We start from the raw sequence: 24885 nt of genomic DNA, 5'->3' as shown, positions 1-24885 counted from the left end.
GCATACCCGATCTGTTTATCACTGTATGGCTAAAATACCTTTTGAAAACATCCATAAAGATTTCTATTTGTTTTGATAATAACAAGCACTGTACTTTTGTGCCTAGTTGTACTTTAAACTGACCTTAGATCCAGGGGCAAGATTAATGCATAGAAGTCAATAAATTATCCCAGACATTCTGTTAGATCAGTACAACTAATGCTTAGCATCAAGAGAAGACCTTAGATTTGTATGTGCATGGGGTGTGTTTTTATCAGATGTCCCAGGGCAGGTGCAGCCTTTGTTTTATGCTGGGGCTGTGCTGCTTCATGACCACAATGCACCATACAATGCAAGGCAGTATGACTACAGAGGTGGTAGTTCCTTCACTAAATCTATGTCTGATGTGCGAAATACAGAAAACCATGGACTCAGTTGTGCCGTTTTTAATCAAAGTAGGTAGTACCTTACTTTTTACCCTTCTCCACTGATGTCAGAGGGATTTCTCACGTGGATGGGATACTCAAGTAAGGTACTACTGAGATTGATTATGGATGTCCTGATTGGGTATTTGATAATGAACTGCAAACAAATTCTGAATCCATGACTCTTACAGAATTTTTGAATGTGATCATCAGTAGCATTTGCTATGAAGTGAAAGCCATCTTTCAAGTATGTCATGTTTCAGAGAGTGGCTAAATCCTGAATTCCTTGCTAAACCAAATTCCATATAAGGTTAAGAGAATTTGTCCAGGGTTAGGACTGAATGAAAATGAAATCAGAATTTCAGGATTTAGGCCAGTACGTTGAATTTACATCTCTCTCTCTCTTTTGCAGAGTAATGAGTATATAACTCCCTAATGTCAAAGAAATGTTTCTTTGAGCACATGGCATCTGAATTAATGAGATGGTGTTTTGTCAACATGCTATATCTGACTAAACCTGTTGGAAGAAATTGCAGTGAGAATAATCACCTTGTGAAATTTTTTAAAGGTTCTTGTTAATACTTAGCAATTTTAAGATACTGGTGAATACCATTTTACCGTTACCACGTTCCATAGCAAAGCTGAGCCACATGGCCTTGGAAGGTTCTACTCACAGAACAAGCTTTGTGCAATTTTGAGGGGAATTCTCAGAAGTTTTCAGAATGAATCAGAATATGAGCATATGTTGAAGTTAAAAATGGCAAAAAACAGAGTTCAAACATTTATGGAAATAGGCCATTCAGTGTCTGTGCTCAGACCTGTCATGGGTTTAAACAGGAACAATGTGTTTAACCGTAGAGTGTTATTTGGCTCTGTAGAAGCTGTTAAAGTAAAAATATAATCTGCTTTTGTTCATCTGCATTCATATAAATATCTCTGAAACTGCACACGGACCTGAGCCAGCCAAGGCTACTTGCATGATCAATGATGTGCAAGATCAAGTCCATTGTCAGAGTATCCCTCATTTAAGCATTTATTATGGAAAATTTTTCTTACCACTGTATTTTTGTCATCACTTGAATGCTATGGCCAAGCAAATCCTAAGCAAAATGGCCTATATAATTTAACAAATATTGAACCACTGTGAATTCTGTAGGCCTGTAACATTAGAGGGGGAGGCCTCTTCCAAAGGCCTCCTGAAGTATCTTCAGGATTTTATTTTACTTTTTTTGTGAAGGATGGAATTGTAGGTTATTCAGAGAAGTGGCAGGCAGGTTGTATTCTCTTTTCTTCAGTCATTGCTATTAGCATATCCAGAGTTAACCTCTATCTAGCTATTGCTTCCCAAGTAGCATTCACTGGGTTATGTGCCAGAAATGTGCCTGGGATAGTGTGTAGGTACTGTAAAATGTTCCTTACTTTGAGGGTGCTGGCTCTCATCAAGTGAAATTCACTCTCACTCAAGTGGTAGTTATATCCAAGAATAATACACAGCATTTACCCCGATTTATATCCAGCGTTCTTGAGCTGTTTCGTGGCACAACTCATCCAATAATAGATGATTTTTCATCCTCTTCACCATAGCAGTTTCTTGGGAGCAGGCACACTGATTGCTTGTGTTGAAAGTAGCTTTAGAAAACTGGTCCATATACTCTTAACTGTCATTTGAAACTGTTTAGCAGTTGGAAACAAACAGGAATGTCAGCAACATGTGACTAGGCAGCTCCACAAAATTACATATTGAGAAATACTTAGAATATGCTTACAGTTATCCACTTGGGATGTAATGTCCTTTGAAGAGTGCTTCTTTGGATGGAGACTAGGGAAGGAAGGAATGCAGTGCTAGAGAAACCCCACCCACATATGGGAGAATAAATTTGGATCTTTTGATAGGATTAGAATAGCAGACTGTGATTTTAAAGTGGTAATTCTGTAGATACAGTAACTCAGGGATTTTTCAAAATATAATTATGATGGTATTTCTCTATTTAAATGCGGATGTGGGAGAAGGAGAAATGTTGGGTTTCGTGTATTCCTCTGCTTGTAGCCTGACTGAATATTTAATATAGTGTTACTCCAGAGCAGCACTGTATTAAATCATCAAAAAGCTTTCCATTTCTGTGGGAAAATATAACTCACTCTTGGCTTTCATTTCTCTATTTGCTCATTCCACATGAGGCCGTGTTGCTACTTAACTAAATAAACAGAAAATAACCGAGGGACCATCCACTTCAGCTAATCCAAGGTTCACGTTTCAGCAGGCAGTTCTGGTTACTGGCCAGCCTCCTTTTACTTTCACTAGGAGTGTCAATGCATTAATGTGCATCTGGCAAATTTTTTGTATCTGCTCAAAGTGCTGGGGTGGTAAAGTTAAAGGAATAGCTCAGTGAAAAGTCATTTGGTTTCTGTGTAGTCCATACTGTCATTGTTTTCTGCATCATCTCATTTGCTGCTCTGTCAGTTCCCCCAACCTTTGTCTGTGCAACTGTGATACCCTTTGGCCTTTGGGTTGCTGGCAGCACACTGGCACATGGAGAAGTCTAGACCAGGCAAAGACTCAGTTCATTGCATACTAAATGACACACATGCTTACACATTTGCTTTATGCATTTGCTGCTGAAGCTGGGTCAGCATTCTCGTAGTATCTGTTCACTGAAAGTAAAGGACACTCTATGATAGAACTGCAGGAGAGATGGAGGACTTTGCCACTTAAATTGTTTCTTCCTTGCTTCTCTTGGAAGACAACGGCTGCACCAGCCTTTTAAGAAATGTGTGTGGGTCTTACACACAAAGATTCTTCAAATAGGTAGGGCAGAAGCCACTTGGTCACTATTACAAGATGTGCTCTTTCCATTTGAATTGATGAGAAACTCAGCATGTCTTTGAAAAACTGTTTGCAATAGTAAAAACTGTGCCTGCAATGCTTTGATGACATGAAAGTTCCACTGAAATCTGTGAGAGTCACAATCTTCCAGGAAAAGTGAAGTCCCTTCCTGTCTCTGTTAAGTTATAAGACATTTCACAATCTCATCCTAGGCAATAGTCTTTGCTATTTGTAATGAAGTTGATTCTCACATCCAAAAGATTTCTGCCAAGATACTTCTCTTACACGTAATTGTTTCAGTGCTGCAAGTCCAGCACTGAATTTAAAACTCAGCACAAAAATAAGGATCGCTCTCATTACAGATTTTTCTCATGTTTTCTGAGATACAGCTGAGCTCCATTTCCTTCTCAAAGCACATGGAATTCCAGACCTTATGCCACTTTTAAAAGTAGGAGTAATATAGATTTCTAATCTGTTTTCCATCACTCCTGGGGTAATTAGTTTTTCAGTGGTAGACACACAGACGAGTAGACTGTTAATCTGAGAAACTGAAGCATCAGCATGTGAACAAATTTGCTCTGGTGACTGCCTGGATTTCCTTTGCTTCCTTGCCTTCACTTGTGTTATTTCAGCCTTGTTGTAGCAACACAGCAGCAGTCGCACAAATCCCCGTAACTATAGGTAATGTTAAACCTCCCCTCTAACATTCACTTCTCTTTTTATCTTTAAAAAGACTCTGAGCTTTAGCACCGGGCTCAGAAGAATCCTTTTGTGGAGATGTAAAGGAATAACTGTTTCTCATCTCTTTAATTTCCATTCAGCTCTTTTTATTGCTGCATTTGAATTAATTTACAGAAGGATAAATAAGGGCACTTTATAAAAATGTACTGTAATATTATTCTGTTATGAGCCTGAAGACTATTATGATTTTATTACTGTGACTTTTAAGGCCACAATGAAGATATTTTTCATATTAGCCATTATGATAGGTGTATAGTCCATTGGGACAGTTCACCTCAGCTATAATTCACCATATAACACTATGTAGAAGCTCCTGTTTCCAGCAGAAAGCATTCTTGGAAAGATTATTTTCTTCACTCCAGCAATATTGGTGACTTTGAAGGGAAAATATTTACCCAGTTTCCTTTGTCTAAAGAATGATTCAGAGAGTGTAGTTTCAAGCACTAAAAAGAACAAAGGATTTAAAATAGTGAAGTGTCAAAGAAGGCAGTCAAGCTGTTAATGAATTGTTCAGCTTTCCATGGTGTTTTTGAAAATGTTGTGTGCTTGCCCATGATTTTCCTGAAACAATGTATTTGGTGCATATTCCTTCCAAAGTCATCAATCTTTCTTCCCTCATGGGCACCAAGGCTGTATCTCCCCCCAGACAACGCACAGACTTGAGGCAGGACTCCTGGTAAAGCCCCCAGGAGCAGTGCCTGGGTACAGGCTCTACAGTGGGTGCCTCCCTCATTTTTTCTTCCTGGTCATACTTTATGTTCAATGGAAATCTGCTGCTATGAATGAGTCAAACCGCTGCTGATGCCCAGGTGCTGGTAATTCTTTTACTTCTCTTTTGAGTGGCCTCCCTGGCACAAGGCTCCGAGGAACTGTCCCTCACAGGTGCCCACCATCCCAGAGGCATCTTCCCCTGTTCAGGGGAAACCCAGTGACTCCCCACTAACGGGTTGATACAAATCTAACAGATAAGGTGGTTGTGCAGTTGCAACAGTGAGTCTTATAAAAAAGCCAGGCTCCAAACATTAGAAAAGCCTACAGCACGTGGCTGAGCCACTGAGTAGGTCTGTACTAGTCCAGGATGGAAATAGCCAACAGGCTAATGCAAGGTTTGGGGAGATAAGAAGACTTGTGAGGTTTCTCACTTCACCCACCCTTTGATCCCCTCTCATTTCTCACTCCATCCTGCTGCAGAGCCAGTGCTGATCAATGCTAGAGCATTCAATCCTTCTGCTATTTTACACAACATTCCGGAGCCCTGCAACTGTTTTTAATGATGCTCTGTGGCACACACCATTGCACGAAGGGAAGCTGTCATAGGCAGCATCACACAATCTGGATTGTCTCGTTCCTGTATATTGCTTTGTACATAAATAGTGTTGTCTGCTGGAATTTTTGTATCATTCTTTTCCATTCTGTTTTCTACAGTTTTTTAAAGACTGTATGCAAAGTGTGCTTGCATATTGATTTTGCAGTCAGTACTGTAGATTATATCATTTCCATTTTGGTGTTTTGTATGGACTTGTGAGTTCTTGTGTACTACAGGTTGTCCTTCCTACTTAAAGACAATTGCATACACTTCCATCCAATATATCCTGCTCCTTTCTTAAATATCTTATTTCCTATGATCTGGTATGAACTCTTGCTTGTAGAATACATCAGAAAAAGCTGAACATGTATTTATAGTGTTAAATATTGTGTGTTCAACACTGATTTAGTTAAGAATAATACAGGTTTTAGGGGTTTGTACTTGTTCTCTGGAAACTACAGTGTAGACTGAATTAAATTACCTAGTATCTGTAATTTACAGACACACAAATATTTTCTTAGAATGTTTTCTATGTGATCATATGAGGTAGGGAAATAATCCTTTAAAGGTGACCTATACCTTAGAACAAAACCAGTTTTCTTATGACATTTAGGATCAATGAAATATTTTTGTGTTATGTTTGGTAATGAATTATAGACAAAGCACAAAATGCAAGAAGCAAATAGGAATTTCAAGATGTCCTTAAATGCTGCAGTTCATCATGGAACAATAATAATCTGAGCAATCTTCTAGATTGACTGTCTTGGGCAATCGTCCCTCACTTCTATAATTTTTCCTGATGTTACCTTTGCCAAATCCTGCAGTTCTTCCTTAGGACCTGTTAATGTATAATAGACTGGCTCAGAATGCAGTTTATAGAAAACATAATCTGGGTAGGCAAAAAACGTGTAGTCAGGTACCCCATCCATCTTGCTACAATACAGTGTGTGTGAGTTCAGCCTGTGGAAAAAGTTCAGGATTTTGCCACCTAATTTTGCCTTCTTGAAAAAGGACCAACAGAACCACCATGGGACCAATGTAATTGGGTAGCATCCATACAAATACCTCCTGTTTTCTTATGTGTTTTAAAGAGAATAACCACTATATTTTTGGACCCAAATGACAGTTACTTCTCATTTTGGTCATCTCTTCCCATTAGGCAAATACCTGTTGGCATTAAGGCCATGGCTATAATAATTTCAGCTTAATTAATAAGGAACTGTTTTTAGAGGAATAAAAGTAAATTAATATAAATATTCATAACAACTATATAACAAACAAAAAAAATCTTCTGTGGCCTACTAGCTCTTTGACTGTAATTCAAAGCAAAGAAAACATTGAATAGGAAGGACTCCTGTCCCAGTGTGACTGATACTGGGTATCTCTTCAACTATTCAGAAATCTGTGGGGCCATGTTATTCTGCTGAGGTTTTGGACCCTAAGTTTCTAGTAGATATATATGTAGGAAGTGTGTTGATATACCCTTGTATTTTAATCTATATTGTATTTTAAATCAGATGTAACAGGTATTAACTTAATAGGAATCACAGGTAGAATAGTGCTGAGTTACTAATAGCTGTAAAACCTTATTGATACCAGTTTTGACATTTTGTTGAAGCATGATGTCCGGTGCCTCTCTGCACTTAGTGTAGATAATGTAGCTATCAACACGTAATTTCAGTGAAATGGTGTATACAGTATGTGTAGCTGTGCTTTAAATTAATTTAATTGGTTTCTGTGTGTTGAGCCATAGTAGAAAAATTAGACTGTGTTTTAAAATTTTGTTCTCCTTTCTGGTTTTCATTTGTATCTGGGTTTCTTTCTTTTTGACCGTTCAACTGATTAGGTTCCACAGCTTACTAACTACTTTATCTGTCTCTTATGGAGTACCCAGTTTTAATAACATTCAGAGTCCTGTATGCAGCCAGCTCATTGTAAATATGTTAATTTTAGTTTTCAACTATCTAACCAGTATGTTGTGTGTTAGAAGCTGCATGTGTGTAGTTCCCTGGCAGTGAGTGAAAGTGATCCCAGCATAGATTTGCTGCCTGGTGAGTACACTTGTTACGACATAAAGAATTAATGTTCACCTGGAGTGATAAGTTTCTGTTTTATTTTCTTCTTGTTTGCTTGAAATGTTTGGACTCTTTATCACCAGAAGCTTAGTAAGTCACGGTTTAAATTGGCACAATGAACGAGGGGAAATCCATCTACATGCATTCCTGCTGGATGCCCTGGCTGCTCTTGGCTCTGTGCATCATTCAGCCCTTAGTCACATGCCACTGTATCACAGGATCCCTCTGAGTCACTTCCAGTTACTTCTTGACCACAGATGCCAGGAAAGCAGTGCAGTCCCGTGGCTGTGACTGGGCAAGCCTGCAGGCAGCAAGGGGCTGCCAGATCTCTCCAGAGTGCCTGAGAAGTCCAAGTAGGAACCTCTGCTTCATCCCCTTAGCAGGAACAGTCTCGGAGAAAGATGGGCAAAGGGGCAGTGTTTCTTTCATTGTTAAAAAGGGATACAATCATTTATTGGAAAAGAAATGCCAAGCAAGGCTTTTAAAGCTACTGTGGTTGCTGTACAGGCCTGTTACTTAAAAAAGTATGTCTGATCATGAAAAACACATATGAACTACATAGTCAGTGGCAAAAATCTTCTGAAATCAGAGCTACAGTTCAGATCTGTGAGAAAGTAAAACCTTGCAGCAAGAAGAAGCTGACTCATTCCTAGATACTCTGGACCTGGATCTTATAAACATAATCATCTCCTCTAGGCAGAAAGAAATAAAAATCAGGCCCCAATGCACAGAAACTATCTGGCTTGATGAGTCCCATTATGATGCTTCAGGATGAATTGCACACTGGAGTACTGTGTGCTGCCTGCTCATCATCCCTTGCCCCTTCTTTAAGGTGACCAGGCATGAGCTGAATGCTTTGCGATGTTCTGTTGTAAAAAGGATAAAAAGGAAGAGGGATAAGGTTGGTCTTCACACTCAGAAAGTTCTGCAGATTTTGAAATGACATACTGTACAGTATCTATAGCACAGTTTGTTTAGAAATTAATAAATGCAGATGATAAAATTTCTCCCAACTCTGGGCTCTGTTCTTGTATATTGTAGTTGGAATGCCTTGTAGACTGATTCTATTTTTGTAGTTCAGATCCTTCCTCTTTACAAGGGTTGTTAGTCATTTGCTTTTAATGCTTTCTTACAGAGTGAACTGATTTCTCTAATGTATAAAACAAACTAGACATTCTTTCTATGCTGGAAATAGTCATGAATATAATATTTCACTAAGTGTTGTACCTCTTATGTACATATCATCAATAAATGTTGATTCATAATTTTCATGGCTTACATCTCTGGGTTTTAATTTCAGCCTGGGCTCAATATGGGAATGCTTTGTGTAGGAGTTTAGATAAAGCAGTCTGATGTGAGAGGCTGCCTGTTCTGAAAACTACATGCAGGGTGGAAGATGGACCTGACTTTGTCAAAGAGTCAGAAATCTCACCCCTCACTTTATCCTCCAAGTATTCCAGGATGCCGGCTGCAAATGAGCTCATTTCTCACAAAGGCCAGGATTCACTAACTCCAGTTCTTGGCAATGAAGCCTAGAGAAGTGAAAAGAGATGTTAGAAGAGTAGGAGGATACAGATCAATGGTTGCAGTTGCTTTAGAAACCTACTTCCCTCCCCTGGCTGCTAAAAAATAAATCTTTTATTCATAGCCTTTCTAAAAAAAATAATAAACAAAGCCTGTAGCAGAACTTCTGGAGTTCTTTGTAAAGAAATACACAGTCTTTAACACATAAATTAAGAGATCTCATGGAGTGAACTATGGCCCAGGGGAGTGGCAGCTGCCAAGTATGGAGAGAAAGCTCCAACGTTTCTGCATGCTCGGAATAGCAGGCGCTATGGAAATAGCAGAGCTACCGGTGTGTGATAAAGGCACAACCGAAACCGCGGCTGTAAGGACTCACAGTGTGCACAACCCTGGCCTTATTTCTTCTTAATCATCCACTTGATAGATTTCCACAGAAATCCAGGCATGGCAGGAAGTGGCTTTGGCAGTGCCTCAGCTGGCAGTCTGCCCTCTGAGTCAGTAACGAACTAAGTCCTGATGTGGTGCTAGGAGGATCTTTGGGCAAAAAGTAAATGTGAGGCCCCAGCTATCTGCTGCCATTTTGATACCAGGGCAAAAATGTCCTGATCTGGTCTCATCAACAAGTGTCATTAATAAATGCATTCTGCTAATTGTAAAATTCCTGGCTGGGGTTTGTCCAGGATGCCTGTCACTCACATACTTCATGTGCACTGTGTACGTTCAAATTCCTTCCGTAAAAGGTGTCTGTTCTTCTGTTATACAGCATGATAAAAGTTTAAAATTAAAGACTTGACACTGACCTATGTTTGTTGCTTTCTCAAAGCAATGTTTCTGCAAAATGACCTAAAATAACCAACCCATGCAGGAACCAGTACTGCAATTATATGACGCTGACCCTTCTGAAAATACACACCCCAAAGGTTGATTCTCTAAGCCCTTGCAAGCCACTTGTACCCCTTTTCTCCATGTCTGTAGCCTTAAAGAAAAAGATAATTTCAGGAGTGTGTTTGTGTCTGGAATGCGTCCCTCTCTACGGGAAAGAATCTGCTAAAGAGGCTATAAAATCTGGTGAGTCATGAATCATGGACCCATATTAAGAGATATTTCTGTATCTCCTCTCAGGCATGAAGGAAAATCTGAGATAATACTTCAGGGTTGTTATATCTGAAATAATCTTCTCCTTTGTATTAGATAGTACATATAAACAGGACAAGGTTATGAAAGAAACAGGTGGCCCCAACGTACGGTGCTTTAGGAGGAAAACAGCATTAAAAATTACACTCAGTTGGGCAGGAAGGAGTTATTTGCAGCAAGCACTTGCACTGCAAGAATGTACAGATACCCTAGCAAGGCTTGGTGCCATTTTGCTTCCAAAGCTGTGCAGAGCCCTGTGCAGGCATCCAAAGCTGAGGCAGCTTCCCAGGCTGGGCAGGTGTCTGCTGCTGTCTCACTTGTACAGCACACAGTGAAGGCAGGAAGGAAAATATTGCATGCAAGATAAGGTCTTGTGGTCATGGTAGTTCTGGCAGGCAGAACCATGTGGCCATAAACAAGATGTGTCTGTGTAGACAGATAAATGACAAAACTGACTGCTTCCCACCAAAACTACAGGGACAAGGTCTGGAGAAGCAAGGCCTCACACTCTTGGTGGGCCTTCTGTCCTACAGGGATGAGTATTTAGAAAAGCAACACACAAGGGTCTGTTTTACACAGTGTTGTGCTCTGCATTCTCACTCGTGACTGAACTAAAAATGTTTGCTTTTCCTGTAGTCATTTGTAAGACTGATCTATCTCCATTTGGCTGTTCTCTTACTGGGGTGCCTGAAGATGCTCCATGGATCACTCTTCTGTGATCCTTGGACACCACTTGAGACATGCTGCCGCGGAGATGTGCAAGCGAGAAAAGGCAGCTGACTCCCAGTGCAGTGAAGGGACAAGAAGAGGGACCAAGCTAGGAAATACACTCAAAATTCATTCCATTGTTTCATCCAGGTGTTATCTAAATTGACTGGATCATATCAGCTTTGTTTCTGAACCTGGCTTCTCTCATTTTTGACCAGCCTGTAAACAATAGGCAGGCTTTATACCTGTCCTCTTCATCAGAAGGGGAGAAATCAACCTTCATGAACAAAGGGTAAGGTTGTTAATTTTTAAGTCACTGGCTCAACAAACAAGCATCCCTACCTTGAGTTTATTTCAGACTTTCACTTGATTAATGAAAGAAAGATTAACTAGGAAGTGAACCACACAGAACTGCAGGGAATTGCCCAAGAACTATAAAGCTGGTGAATCTGAAGACCCACTGCTGCAAAACAAAACATGCTGAATTGAGTGGATGATTGTGAAACAGTTTTACAGGAAGACAAACCCCATGTACTTGCACACTAGGATACAGATAGACAGGTAATGCTTGAACAAAGCCAAAACACAGGATAATTTGTGAATCTGAAAAATAAAAAGAGCCCAACATTTTCGCTGAGGTTTGTATCAGTGATGGCTGTAGTCCACAGCATATGCAGGAAGACTCTTCTCTCCCTTGGTGTGCTGTTGTCAGCTGACATCACTGTGTCTTGTGGATGGGGCTCAGCTGTGATAGACTCACCTTAGATAAGCTGCAGGAAATGCTCTCCCTGAGCTGGCTCCAGTAATGTGCTGCTAGCAATCTGCAGCAGCAGCCCAGAACAGGATGCTTGCTTTTAAAATAAATAGGTTAATAAAAATAAAAAGTGGTGAATATAAACTCAGGCTTTAACTCCCATCATGGGGCAGAACAGTTTATTACTGTTTGTTACATGAAAAATGGAAGCATGGGGTCTCAATTCATGCAAAGGAAAATGTGGTCACTGAAAGTGATATAAGGGGTTTATTTTTAGATTAACCCAGGGAAAAAAAAGCCTTCTGTCATGCCAGAAGCTAGATTATGTACACCAATGACTACAAATAAATTTACAATTCAAGCTAAAACTCACCTGTACCAAAGCCACTTGGTACCAAAATTGCCACTTCCACATGGGACTGGCAATATGGATGTTAAAACTGACTCCGTCCTAAGTGCCCAAGGCAAGGCTTTCAGATGCCAGGTACAAAACTTAGAGCCTCCAGAGAAGTGGAAAATGCCTTATTGCATCCTCCTCTGCCCTGGGTTGCTCTGAGAGTTACAAGGACTTCAGGACAAACTCAGCAGACTAAAAGTTTCTGGATGTACAGAGCCTCCACTGCCTATGAGCCATATGCTGATTTACCACTGCCAGCCTATGTACCCCTAACCTCAGCTGGGCCTCAGCTTCAGCACTGCAGAAAGCTGCTGTTGACCTAAATTCTAGGTTAAGTGGGTGTTTGAGACTTTTCCTTACTTTTCTAAAAAATGCTGGAGATTTTGCTGATAAGTGCACTTAAATTTGTGATACCTTAGACTTGAAAAATCCTATTTTGTTGTAAATTTGCACATACTTTTTTTTTTTCCCCAGTAGGAAATAAATTACTTGTAAGAATTTCATTTTAGTACAAAGGGAAAGCTACACTATGTATTAGACATGGAGAAGCCCCCCTCCCAAAAAAAAAAGTAATTTTGTACAGCTATTTGGAGTATTAAAACTAGCTGAACTGAGAAAAAATGCCATTTTCTTTTTTGACAGTCTTTGTGGACTTGTTTTGATCTAAAATTTCATAATTTTAAAATTTTTTTTTAAAGAAAAACTGAAGACATTCACATCAGTGTTCAATGCACAGCTTTTTGTGGCAGAGAATGTACAAAGATAGGTTTCATCCCAAAACTTGCTCATCCAAAACCTGTTTGCCTGTAGAGTAAGAAGTTTTAATAAAAGTCTGAGGCTCCTTGAAGGTGTCACTCAGACAGAACCTTTCTATTGTTTGCTGGAACCACCCAGACAAAACTGAAAGCAGGCTGGCTTTAAAGCATATGTAAAGCTTTCACTGCCTCTGCTTCACTTGCACTTTAACAACCATCAACTGTCTTGAGGTCAGAAGAGCTGCTTTGATGGTGGATTCGCTTCTACACTTTTTAACTTTCAAAAAACCCCTATGCAGCAGCTCATTTGACCGATGTGAAGATCTGTATCAGTCCTGCACTTTCAAAACAGGAAGACAAGCAAGAAGCGAAGTCGTCCCGTCCCGTCCCGTCCCGTCCCGTCCCGTCCCGTCCCGTCCCGTCCCGTCCCGTCCCGTCCCGCTGTAAGAGGAGTCGGGGTGGATTCATTTCGATAGATTTCTCGGATGAAAATAATGCACAAAAGCAGCGAATATTGTACCTGAGAACTGTCTATTGATAAAGAGAGGATGTGGCTCCGACCGGAGTGGGATGGAAAAGAGAGCAGAGAGGGGGAAAGAGAGATGGAGAGAGTAACTGCTTGTATGTGCTAAGGCTCCTCCCACAGCCCGATTTCCTGGACATTTTTCCTGGGCATCCTTAACACCTGCACATATCAGGGCTTTCAGCACACGTACAGCCCCTGTAGTAATTTTTATGTATAACATATGTTGAGGCACAAATAAAAATCAAATTGGTCCCTCTCAGAAATGTTTTCAAAATCTTACCTTTACTAACCTTACTCCGAATGGGTGAGAAAGAGAAGACAAAAAGTGAAGTCTCTGTGCTGTACAAAAGACACTGTTACTCATCTTGGCTAAATTTGCCTCTCACTCCTCATTGCCACAGCTGCTTGCCTGCAGCATGGTGTTAGCGGATGCCACATGCAGCAAGGCATAACAATAATGAGAAATAAGCTACCAGGGGAAAATTCAAAATCAGTTTGCAAATGAGGTGGTGGATATAGAGGATGACTTGGAGGCGGGGGAGGTTCACAGGAAAAGGCTCTCTTTTTCCTTCTCAAAATTGTGAAACATTCGAGTGCCAGAGTCCTGGAGGTGTTGAAGGTACTTTCCCATTAATAGTACAGAAATTTTACTCTCCCTTTACGTCCTTTCCCAGAAATTGTGTTCTCCCTCCATCCCTGATCCCCCAGAGCTCCACCCCCAAAACACCTTTGCACAATTCTTTCCACCCTTAAGGAACAGGAATTGTGTCACCCACTCCCACACAGCTGGAACAGCACCTCAAGGAGCAGCCCTTTTCCTGTCACCTTTTGTCCTCTTCTGCTCCACAGAGAAGAGCTAGTCAGAACCTGTGGTTACCAAAAGGGCTGGTGTTTGACTAATCAGAGCTCTTGCAGAGACTCAGAGGAGTCAGACCCTTGAATTGTTTAATAAAGACTAAGAAGTAATTATTGTCTAATGGCCTAATATAGCTTAAAATAAACCCATTAACTGCTGACTTACAAAATACCCTGGTGTCTGTGTATGCTGAGGCAGAACACACTTGTCAGAGGATTTATTTCCTTCATCTACAGAAAGAATAATTAGGACCAACCCTAACCAGAATGGTATGTGCTAAAGAGACACTTGGTAATTGTCTCCTAAAAATATTCCAGGCAACATGCTTCAAACTAATTAGCACAGAGGCTGTTGTTGTTGACATGGGACACACAAAAGACATCCCTATCGTGTGAAAAACTGCAAAAGTACAATTTTGGAACTGATGTTGTGGAAAGGGTTTAACATCCGCAAAGGTAGACATGAGAGCTGCACATCCTTTTTCTGCTTTAATCAAACATTCCTTTTCAGATCTTCAAGAAAACACAGATGAAACAACCAGCCTGCATTGCTTCATGAAACTATTACATTCCCATAAAACATACAGTCTCTCTCTTAAATATTCTTGCTGCTTTAGACAGTATATCCACTGGTCTGGATCACATTTATTTGGAACTTTTCAAGACAAAGGAATAACACAAGCTGATTGCAGGGTCTGACCTCCTTAGCAGTTTTAGGAGAAATCCTCATTCTTCCTAGGCACCAAGGATAGACCAAGACACAGTTTGTCTATCAGCACCCTGAAGGAAGGGCAGGACCTTGATGGGTGCTGCACTCTCCAAATGCTGGTGGTTCAGTGAGCCAGGAATGGTCATCAAGACCTTACTGGGTTGATCTTAAATTGAACCAAGTTGTTGTAGCTGTTGTCCACTTCTGGGGGAAAGCTGAGTTTGTCACTAACTCTGGGAGGCTGGCAGAGCAGACAAGGTCACACAGCATTCACCTCAGCCTGGCTTGGCATTTGCAAGCAGAAAAAATGGCCACAGTACTCAAAACGACAATCCTGCTGAATACTTCTCTGCCACCAATAGCTGGACTTACATTTTATCCTCAGTGTGGAATCAGGTTTATTTTGGAAGCTTATTTTAAAGTCCTATGTGTTTTTAGCAATACTATTTCTAGTTACAACTTAGAGATGATATTTTCTTTCATTCTAATTAATCTGTTAAATAAATATGCAAATATATCAAGTGCTCTATATAAAAATACATACACACAACAAACAACCCCTCATAATAAAAGCAAGATTAATAAAAATATGTACTATATTACACATATGAAATGGCCATCTAGTTTTGAAACTATAATGAAACAATTACACATAAGTCACAGGACATAATCTAAAAAGAATCAGCATATATAAAATAATGGCATTGCCTCTTGAGCATATCCCATTTAAAAATATATAAAGAACCCAACCAGTGTTGTCTGTGCTTCTGTAGCTACTGAATGTAAGATAAATTAAGAAGGAGTTTGTGGATTTCTTCATTCAACATCTGAATAGGGAGATAAATAACATGCCACAGATTTTTTTTGTTTTTTAAAAGAGAAATTTAGCCTCCAAGACAATGAAATGTCCTTTTCACTGAGACCTATATTCAGCTAGGATTTAAAGACAGGAGTAGTTCTTACTCTGGATCTCCATACTTAATGTAATGAGTACCTGACACCAGTTTAAACACAGCCTTCAACAGATCATTTTGATTTCTAATGACAAATAGAAAAGCTTGCTTTAAAACATTAAACAAAAATCAATGCACTGTTCACAGATGAAATATCTGACCTACATATAGTCAGAAAACATCCTATGTGTATTTTAAAACATCACCTTGACTTGGGACTTTTTGCCCAGGTGTAAATTACCCTAAGGAGATCTGCCAGCAGATACCAGGGCACTTGAGCATTCCCATGAAGCACATGGGAAGCTGCTGGAGGGCTGTGACTCAGAAATATAATCAACAGTCTTGTGCTTTATGTTCCAGTAAAGATCAGTGCTAGCTAAAGTCAATATTTAGCCAGCTGAATATTCATCCTCCAAACTGCTTCAGATGGAGAGCATTCAGTAACATACTTCAGCAGAACAGGGGCTATGGTCAGTGAACAGAACCTTTGAATAGCCCTGCTACAGACCATCCCCATCCCACAGCTGCCACAGACCAATGGTTTTACTTGCATTTCCTGGGGGCACTCCAATTAGAAGTTACCATTCTCCCTCCATTCCAATAAGCTTTCTTAAAAACAGCACAGACCACTGGTGGTAAATAGTTCTTTTCCTGACAATTCATATCAATATAATGCACAGCATCATAGCTTAATACAAATACTTTACACAACAGACACAAAAGGACATAACAAAAGCATGTAACAATGCAGCTCAGCTACTCTACTATATTACATGGCTGGGAGAGTTTCCTTTTGTTTGCTTTGATCTTTTCTATAGAATTTAAACTTCTGGTACCAATAAGAAAGCAATGTTTCTTTTGGTGTTTTTAAAAAGCAGATGGAAAAAATGTAGATGAAATAGAATTCAGAGGAAATGAGTGAGATCACAAAAAATCAACTTTTAAAATATCAGCAATCTGGTATAATATCATAGTTATAGGGGAAAAAAATTTAATAGGCTCAGCATCTCCTAAGTGAAATGGAGCAGAATATAGAGACCTGTTTTCAGGAACAAAATACTGTCAGCTTCCCTAGTGATTTCAATTGCTTGATTTGTGCATATGTGATAGAGCTGGGGTCATTTTGTTTCATTTGTTATCATAACTAACAGACTCATTAAAAACAAGCACAAACTTGGACCAAAGAATGAGGGGGAGAGGAGAGCAATGAACATCTCAAAAACTCAAGGATAATTGTACAGGTTGCTAGGATAATAAAGTATAGAAGTTTATTATGCATCAGCTCATGTTTTCATGCCTTTATTACCCCTCCCAAGAAGACTTGCTGTATGCCCATAGATATTTAAAAATCGAGATAAATAAATTTTGTCCTTCTGGGTTTCCCCTGTTGCAGACCAAGCCATACATAATTATAAAATGTCACTTTTTGTTTATACTGGCAGATTCTGAATGTACCCACTGCTCTTCCTGGCTGGAAGGCATTTCTGAGGGATTCTGATGTCGCAGACATTGTAGAAGATGCCTTTTGGGTTTAAACTTGATTTATTTACTCTTGACATTTTTCCTCACTTACTTCTGTACCATGGCATGTTTAATACCTTAAATATCTGTAAGATGGAGTGACTGGATACTTCTTTAGCCCCCCACAGCGAAGACCTTCCATCTGGGGAATAATGATGTACACTCGTATTATGCCTCCTAACATCCAGGACACAGTGAGAGTCCTCTGTGTAGGGACTGGGAACTGAAAGCATTATGCAGCTCTTGGGGGTGTTATTTCAGAAAGCACATGTCAATTTTTTTGCGAAGTGATTAAAAAGAAACAGAACTTATGTTTATGTTCAAAAGACATCAGTAGCACAGTGCATCTGTGAATTCCTGTTCAAGTTCCACGTGATTTTGGTTTCCCCAGCCCTGATCTGCTTGGCAGCGTGGTACCATTACACTCCAGTCTTCATGTCAAACTCGTGATGGTTTTGTGTTTCATTAACAGTCAGGAATTCGTCACATGCTTGTGTTCGGTCATTTGACTGCTCTTTATGAACCAAGTGCACCATTTCTTGTGATTTGCTGACATCTCCATTTAATTCACTTGTCTTCCTGTCTTCCACTGCCCCTTTGCCATTGTTAATCACTAGCTTTTTCTTCTGCCCACATCTAGAAAGAAATAAAAATAAAATAGTGTAAGTGGAGACTAACAAAAATAACTTAGAAATTGAGGGTTAGTATTTAGGAAAAGGTGATTGGAAATTAAACTTGTGTCTGCCAGCACAGACTCACACCATACAAATTGTAAATTGTAAAGCTCTCCATATTTCCTATTTTATTTTTGAAAGCATCCTCCATCATTAAATGAATAAAAATTTGTCAGGAGCTCACTTATCCAATTTATATCTACTGTTGCTACATATAGCAATAACATTCATTACTGAATGCTAGAATTTTTTTCTGTCATTTGAATATATTCACATTTATGAACTTTGTAAATATCCCACTATGAGGACACCTTCTAAATCCAGGCTTGGGATCACAGCTTTGGAAGTGCAAAAATTCTGGATCGAGCTCTCACCTCATTAAACCAGGCAACTGTTTTTTCCTTTGTGTTAGCATGTCAAGCCGAGAAGCCAACCAGCAGTAAGGAAATATGGAGAACTACTCTTGCTGCTGTCTGCAGCACAGCTCCTTGGCATGTTCAGGCAGGAAAAGGTACTGTGTTTTTAGAGTTACACTCGCTGCAGGGCTGCCCAATAAACTTTATATGTTACTCTGAATTAAAACACACACACACACAGTCTTTAAAGAGTCACCAGCCCAAAGCTGATGCACACTGTTTATCGTGGGCTGGGTATCTTTCAGCATAGTAAAAAAGTACTACTTACACAGCTGTCAGATTTGCTGCTAAGATGGCTCCCTGGCTACACAGTGCTGGACATCCTATTTGTCCTCAAACAGCCTTGTGTAAACTGAATATGCAGAGCCCAGCATGCCTAAAAGGGACAGCATGTCTGTGGAGTTGGACTTTTAAGGGCTTTCTTCTTAAATGAAGCATATTTTGCCTGAATGACTAATTTGGCTGTTCAATTATACTATTATGTTTCTGAAATACTATTTTTTCATGCCTACTGACTCATGGATGAGGGTTATTTTATCTGAAGTAGCTCAGCTCACTGTGCTAATGTTACATACACCCTTGGGAATGATTTCCTGCTCTGCAGCCATAAAATGCCAAAAGACGCCAGCAAGGAGCTGTGGAGCTCCACAGCCTCTTAAAAGAGCAGCTCAGGGTGCTCTACAACCAAGAGACTAGGAAAAAATGTGCTCACTGCTTCCTGAACAAAAATCTCCACATATTATATGGTCATTCCGATAAAAAAGAGTTAAAATTCAAGTAGCAAATAGTTACTCTGTTAAAAAGCTCAATTTTAACATTCAAGTAGAAAAAAGCTGTTGAAGACAATTGGGAAAACAGCCCCCAGAGAACAGAAAGAGGTAGAACATTATAGCCTAAACCCTAGGCTAAGGTTTTTTCAAATTTCCTGGCTAACTTTGCACAGCTCACTGCATTACTTTTCATTCCTCAGCTTCTTCATCTGTAAAATGGTGTACATAAAGCCATTGAGAGCTCTGAGAGCAGTGTTAGCATACATGCTCGTGACTGCCAGCTGTGACAGAGCCTCTTGTTTGGAAGGAACAGATTATCACAGAATCGCTGGGGTTGTCTAAGACACTTCACACTGTACACAGAGAACACTGCTGATGGTGGAGGATTATTCCTGGCTCATCCTGGGGTTGTTACTGTCTACATTCATCTCACAACTTTCACTCTCTGTGAACAGGATTTTCCCATTAATAACTAATAGATAGAGAATAATTGCTTTTCTGTGATCTAGATACAGCTAGTTTCCATTTACAAGACCAAAGGGTTCATATAGCTGCTGACTTCATGTGAGTGGTTCCAGGTGAGTGTGAAGGCTGATGTGTGACCTGTACAGGACATGGTGACCTGTAGGAACCCAGAGTGCCGAGAATATTTCTCTGCCTGTTTTTAAGGGTTCTTACCCCCCTGAACAACACTGTTTTAGCATCAAACCTTGGAAAAAATTACCAACAGTCAGACAAGAACTAGGAAATACAGTGGTGTGAATTAGGTGATAGACTTCTATGTAAGATTGTCACAGGGTGAAAACTTTAGAGGTTTTGGACTTCTCTTTGTAGTAAATAGATAAGAGTAAAAAATATCAAAATGGAGGATTGTTGTTGTTCTCTAAACCTTCTTCTCCTTCTTCTACTACTCCATGTTCTGCAGTAAAAGTAGTTTGGAATGATTGGATAGAGAATTCCGCAGTTCCTAGTCATGTTACTGAATAATTGGTAGGGAAGTGAAAATAATGTACGTTTTTAGTAACTATTGGTTAAAATATCTTTAAAAGGCTGTGTAAATCTTGATAGAGAGGCCTCACTCCTGCTTTCTGTGCTCTGTGCTGTACCTGGGTCATGCTGGTGGCTCTGTTCCTCTGATAAGACTTAATAAACAACTATGTGGAAGCATTGAAACTGAAGGAAAAGTCTCAGCTTATCTTTGAAACTCCTTGCAAGGACTTTTAGAAAATTCTCTCCCATCAGGAGGGACTTGATTTACGGCACGGTTCAGTGTCAGTGACCTGTGTCCCCACACCCCAAGCCACTCCAAGCTTTGCAGAGGATGCTCTTCCTTGTGTTTTGCTACTCCGCTCTTTGACAAAGCTGTGGAGCCTCTCAAGGAAGGAAACAGTAAGGCAGAGTGCTTTGGAAATGTAAAGGTGTGGCCTTACCTCCTGCGACTGTTAACAGCAATGCACACTGCAAGGACCAACGCAAGCACCACGAGAGCGACAACTATGATCAGCCAGTCTGTAGGGAGAGATGAGGGAGGGGAAGAGAGAGTGTGACTGTATCTCATGTGGTTTTGCCATTTCACAGAACTGCTAGAACACAATCTCCTCTACTTTCTTTCAGCTGTCACACTCTTTTCCTAGCTTCCATGAATGTTTGGTTGGTTTACAAAGTCTTTCTGTGCAAATCAAACACATGTTCATCATTCAGCTACACACAGGCCAGCTCAGATAAAATACCCCATCCCTGCTGTCACCTGTAAGCACTGCACTTCAGAGGGCATAGGTGGAGAGGAGCTGTATCACTGAGTTACTCCAACAGCAAAAGAAAAGGCTTAGCACGACACACCTACAGTCCCTGGCACAGAAACAGGATGACTTTTAGCACATTTTTAGTAAAGCAGGTTTCACAACCTTCTCAGTAGCCTACTCTCTACTACCATTATAGCTCTACTACCATTAGAGCTGGGGGTCCTCTCCCAGGAGCTATGTCCTGTATCTTGTTCGTTTGAAACAACTCTTCCTTGTTTAACTAGACCTGTGCCTTTCATTTGAAACAAATTACTTCTTCTGATTAGTTAATTATTAGTACTCCATGGTGAAAAACTGACAGGCATTCTTTTCATAGCATGCTCTTCTTATATCTCCCTTCAGTTTTCCCTGAAAATTATGAGTTTTTCAAAAGGTGCTTCAAAGGTCACCTTCCCAAAATTTTCTGTGTGCTCTTCTCCATTTTTTCCCATGTGACCAATGCAATGCCTTGAACTGAACACAAAGCTTCAGTTCTGGACTTGCTAGGCCTAAGTAGAATGGGATAATTACTTTCTCTGTTTTAAAAATGACTGTACCACTAATAAGTCCCAGAATATATTTGCATTCTTTTGCAGCTGTATCATGGTGTTGGCTTCTTTTTATTCTGTTTTAATCTGTAAGCTCTATTCTGGAGAGCTTGTCTCACCTATTATTTTCACTGAACATTCTCATGGATATGATACTATGCCTATAACTTTACTGAGTTTTGCCTGATTTCTTTTCAGTTCATAAAAGTTAATTGAATCTTAATCCCATTCTCCAAATGCATGGCTTCCCTCAATATTGGCAAAAAATTATATGAGTTACGATATGCTCCATTTTTCAGACTACTTGTGAAATGCTGAATATTATCTGATTCAGAACAACGCCTGAACAAATGTATTTCACCTTCATTTTCATCTCTTACTTCAGTTCATATGAATACAATTCTGTACTTAGATTTTTAAAACATTTGACTTCAAAAACCTACCTGGTAGGGCTGAGCTTGAGTCTGAAGATATTTTTGTTGTGGCGGTCTCTTCAAGGGAAGTAGTGGATTCATAATGTCCCTTGTGTGGTCCTTGGCTAACATATACACTAGAGGTAGAGCCTAAAGAACAAAAATAGGCCAAATATGCTTGATGAATATTTAACAGCAAGGTATGAAGGCTGTGACTTCCAGCATTTAAAAATTGTACTCTAGAAAGTTCATGCTGAAGCAACTAGTGAGTGTTTATACTGAAAACTTTACATAGACTGAAAGCACCATATTTATCTGAACTATGGCCAGCTTTAGTATTTTGAGAAGCAAAACCCGTGGCTTTCCCCTCTTGTCTCCCTCATATGTTTCAATTCTATTCGACACAAGATAAAACTGAACACCTAAAACTCTAATGCTGTCATAAAATAGAACAATAGTTCTCTGAATGGTTGTGACTTTGACAGCCTATAGAGTGGGACTCTAAAAACTCAAAATATTTTTTTCCTAGCAGTTCTCTTCAAACTTAGATGTGGATCCTCTTGTCCTTTTTAATAAGTTGTGTAATTTGGTTCTAAGGCGGTATTAGACCTTAATTCAGTCTCTTGTATTTTCTATGCTGGCCATACTGCTTAAACTTTTATGCAATCACATTTGTGGCCCACATTATTACCATAAGGGTATCCCGAGACTAAAATTATCAGCAGACTATAGATACAGTAATTTCATTTGGGACTACTGCTTCATTATCGCTATTAAAAAATATATTACAGATCTCCACCTCTCTGAGTTCTTCCAGACTCTAAGAAATTAAACACTAACTCTAATCAGCTGTAAAGTTCTTTTTCTTTAATACACATTACAGCTCATTTCTGTCCAGCATTTCTGATCTCATTTCCTAGTAACAGCTGGCAGATGCATAACTGAGAAGTAAGTTTTATCCCCTCGGTGAAGCATAGCCAGCAAGCAGTTAATGAATTTTCCAGATGTTTTTATTATTTTTATTAACAAGAAACTTACTGACTGAAGTGTTGTTTGGTGCTATCTCACAACAAAGGACAGAGCACAAATTCAGCAATGAAGAGTCTGGATCTAGAGCCAAAGAAAGCTGACCAAGAGAGGCCTACTAACTTGTCTACACCACATCTCAGCAGATTATTTTTTTTTTTAAGTGCTTTATATCATCTTTGAAAAATGCCAGAGCTTCTCCTCCACAAAACCCCTTAGAAAGGCATTCAGACATTTATTAAAATTTGTGTGCTTGGAAACCTGCTACATTTGCTCTTCCCCTGAGCACTAAGAAGAAGAAGCAAGGTTCAGCCACATTCCCTGCTGTTCTGGCTCTGGGGAGGTGCTTTCAAGTGGCTCTCTACATTTCATTTTGGTAACATACTAGATTTTTTTCTCTTTATGGACAGTTATTTTTTGTGCTCCTTCAGAGGACTGACTTGTTATTCTATGGAGACTTGGACCCTTAGTGTGTTGTCTGACCACAGCTTAAACATTGCTGTAGACAAAAAGCAAGTGAAACAAAATGGTACAGTACATCAAACCATTCATTTGATCAGAGGAGGCCCTTAACAATACATTAATGAATCTTTTCCATTCCATTTCACATATATGGGGCAACATTACAAAGGAATGAACCCTTCAATAAATAAACTTTCTGACGACAGTGGCAGTGTCTTAGTGATTTCCATATACTGTGTTCTTAAAAAGCACAAGAGAAGGTAAATGAAAAAAGGGAGAGTTTTGAGAAAATGGCCATCTGAGCCTTCTGCCAGGGCACTGACAATGCAAAGATTCAATGCAGATATTCACACTGAAAAAGACTGAAACCAGTTCTTACAGGTTTTATGTGCTCAAAACAGAAAGGTAGAAAACATTTTTTCATAGTGTGTAATGTCTGCACATAAAATTAAGAAGGCAGCTTAGATTAATTAAGTGAATAGGGCCTGTGAAATGCAAGAAATGAGTTTTGGTAGGAAGACATTATTAAAAACAAATTTAGCTTTCCAATAAAATTCTGTCAAATAGATATTTTTCATTTATAGTGCTATGCCTATGTCAAAATACTATAACCAGGCAATTTTGTTAAGAGTTGAATTTACTGGTTTATACAAAATTCTTGAAAAAACAATTAGCCCAAGTTCTACCTCACAATATATGAATTAATATGAATGAATTATTAAGGGAATTAGCTTTCAAGTGTTTTCTGTATAATGCTGTAAAAATATAGGTACAAAATCTTGTTTATGTACAAAGAATGTCCACAGAGCACTGGCCAAATTCTGCTATGGGGTGATTCCACTAACTTCCAAGAAAGTGCATGAAAACAGTGTTTGGATTAGCTGAATTTGGAAAAAATCCCTTACTGTTAGGATGGTTATTTGTATGTAAACTACATTTGGGAATAAGGAAAAGTCCCTTCATTTCCCGTATTATTAGCATGTGACCGTACATAAAAAAATACCAAAGGCTTTATGTAGGATAATAAGCAAACACTGTTAACTGCACTAACTTCATCAGAAGAATAACCCTTTGAAAAACAAAGCTGTTCACAAATGAAATCTCAGTTACAGCCCTGTAACAGCTACAATTAATCACTGGCAAGACACCAACAGGATATACACCTGGGGAAAAAATGGTGTCACAGAGAATAACCTTTCTTTTGTACGTATTCAGCTAAAGTAGAGAGGTTACAGATGGGGAAAAAGTGACAGAAAGTTTGGGGCTACATGGCTGTCATATGTGCCCAGCAAAAAAAGACAAAATGCTACCACAAATGTATGAACATGAGCAGGAAGTTTACACTTCTTCACCTCAATAGTTGTGTTACCATGTGCTGATAACAGAATATAAGAAAAGCTTATTTGCAAAACACTCTTTTTGGCCTTTTAGCTAATGCTTTTACCAGAAAGAGATAACCCTTCATGACATCTTACCAGCAGGTTAAAACCAATAACAAAACCCAAAAAAGAAAATCCTAACATGACAACCATTTACAATTATGCTTAGTACTCATTTTTGGACAATAGCCATTGTCCACAATAACATATTAAATTATAACCAATAAAAA

General features: G+C 39.4%; 1 protein-coding gene across 1 annotated transcript in view; it reads right to left on the bottom strand.

The window, feature by feature from the left end:
- Nucleotides 1-15902: 15902 nt before the first annotated feature.
- CD44 (CD44 molecule (IN blood group)) overlaps nt 15903-24885 on the bottom strand; it is a 51676-nt gene continuing 42693 nt past the window's right edge. Inside the window, exons 19-21 of the mRNA XM_082284130.1 lie at nt 21819-21938; nt 20477-20555; nt 15903-17822 (exon numbers count right to left, since the gene is read on the bottom strand). Of these exons, the coding sequence (XP_082140256.1) occupies nt 17606-17822; nt 20477-20555; nt 21819-21938 (416 nt within the window). The 3' untranslated portion in view covers nt 15903-17605. The remainder of the gene's footprint in view (nt 17823-20476; nt 20556-21818; nt 21939-24885) is intronic.

Source organism: Coloeus monedula (assembly GCF_965178545.1).
Source record: "Coloeus monedula genome assembly, chromosome: 6".
Taxonomy (NCBI): Eukaryota; Metazoa; Chordata; class Aves; order Passeriformes; family Corvidae; genus Coloeus; species Coloeus monedula.
Note: the sequence above shows the minus strand (reverse complement) of the source record. Positions and strands in the feature narration are given on the sequence as shown.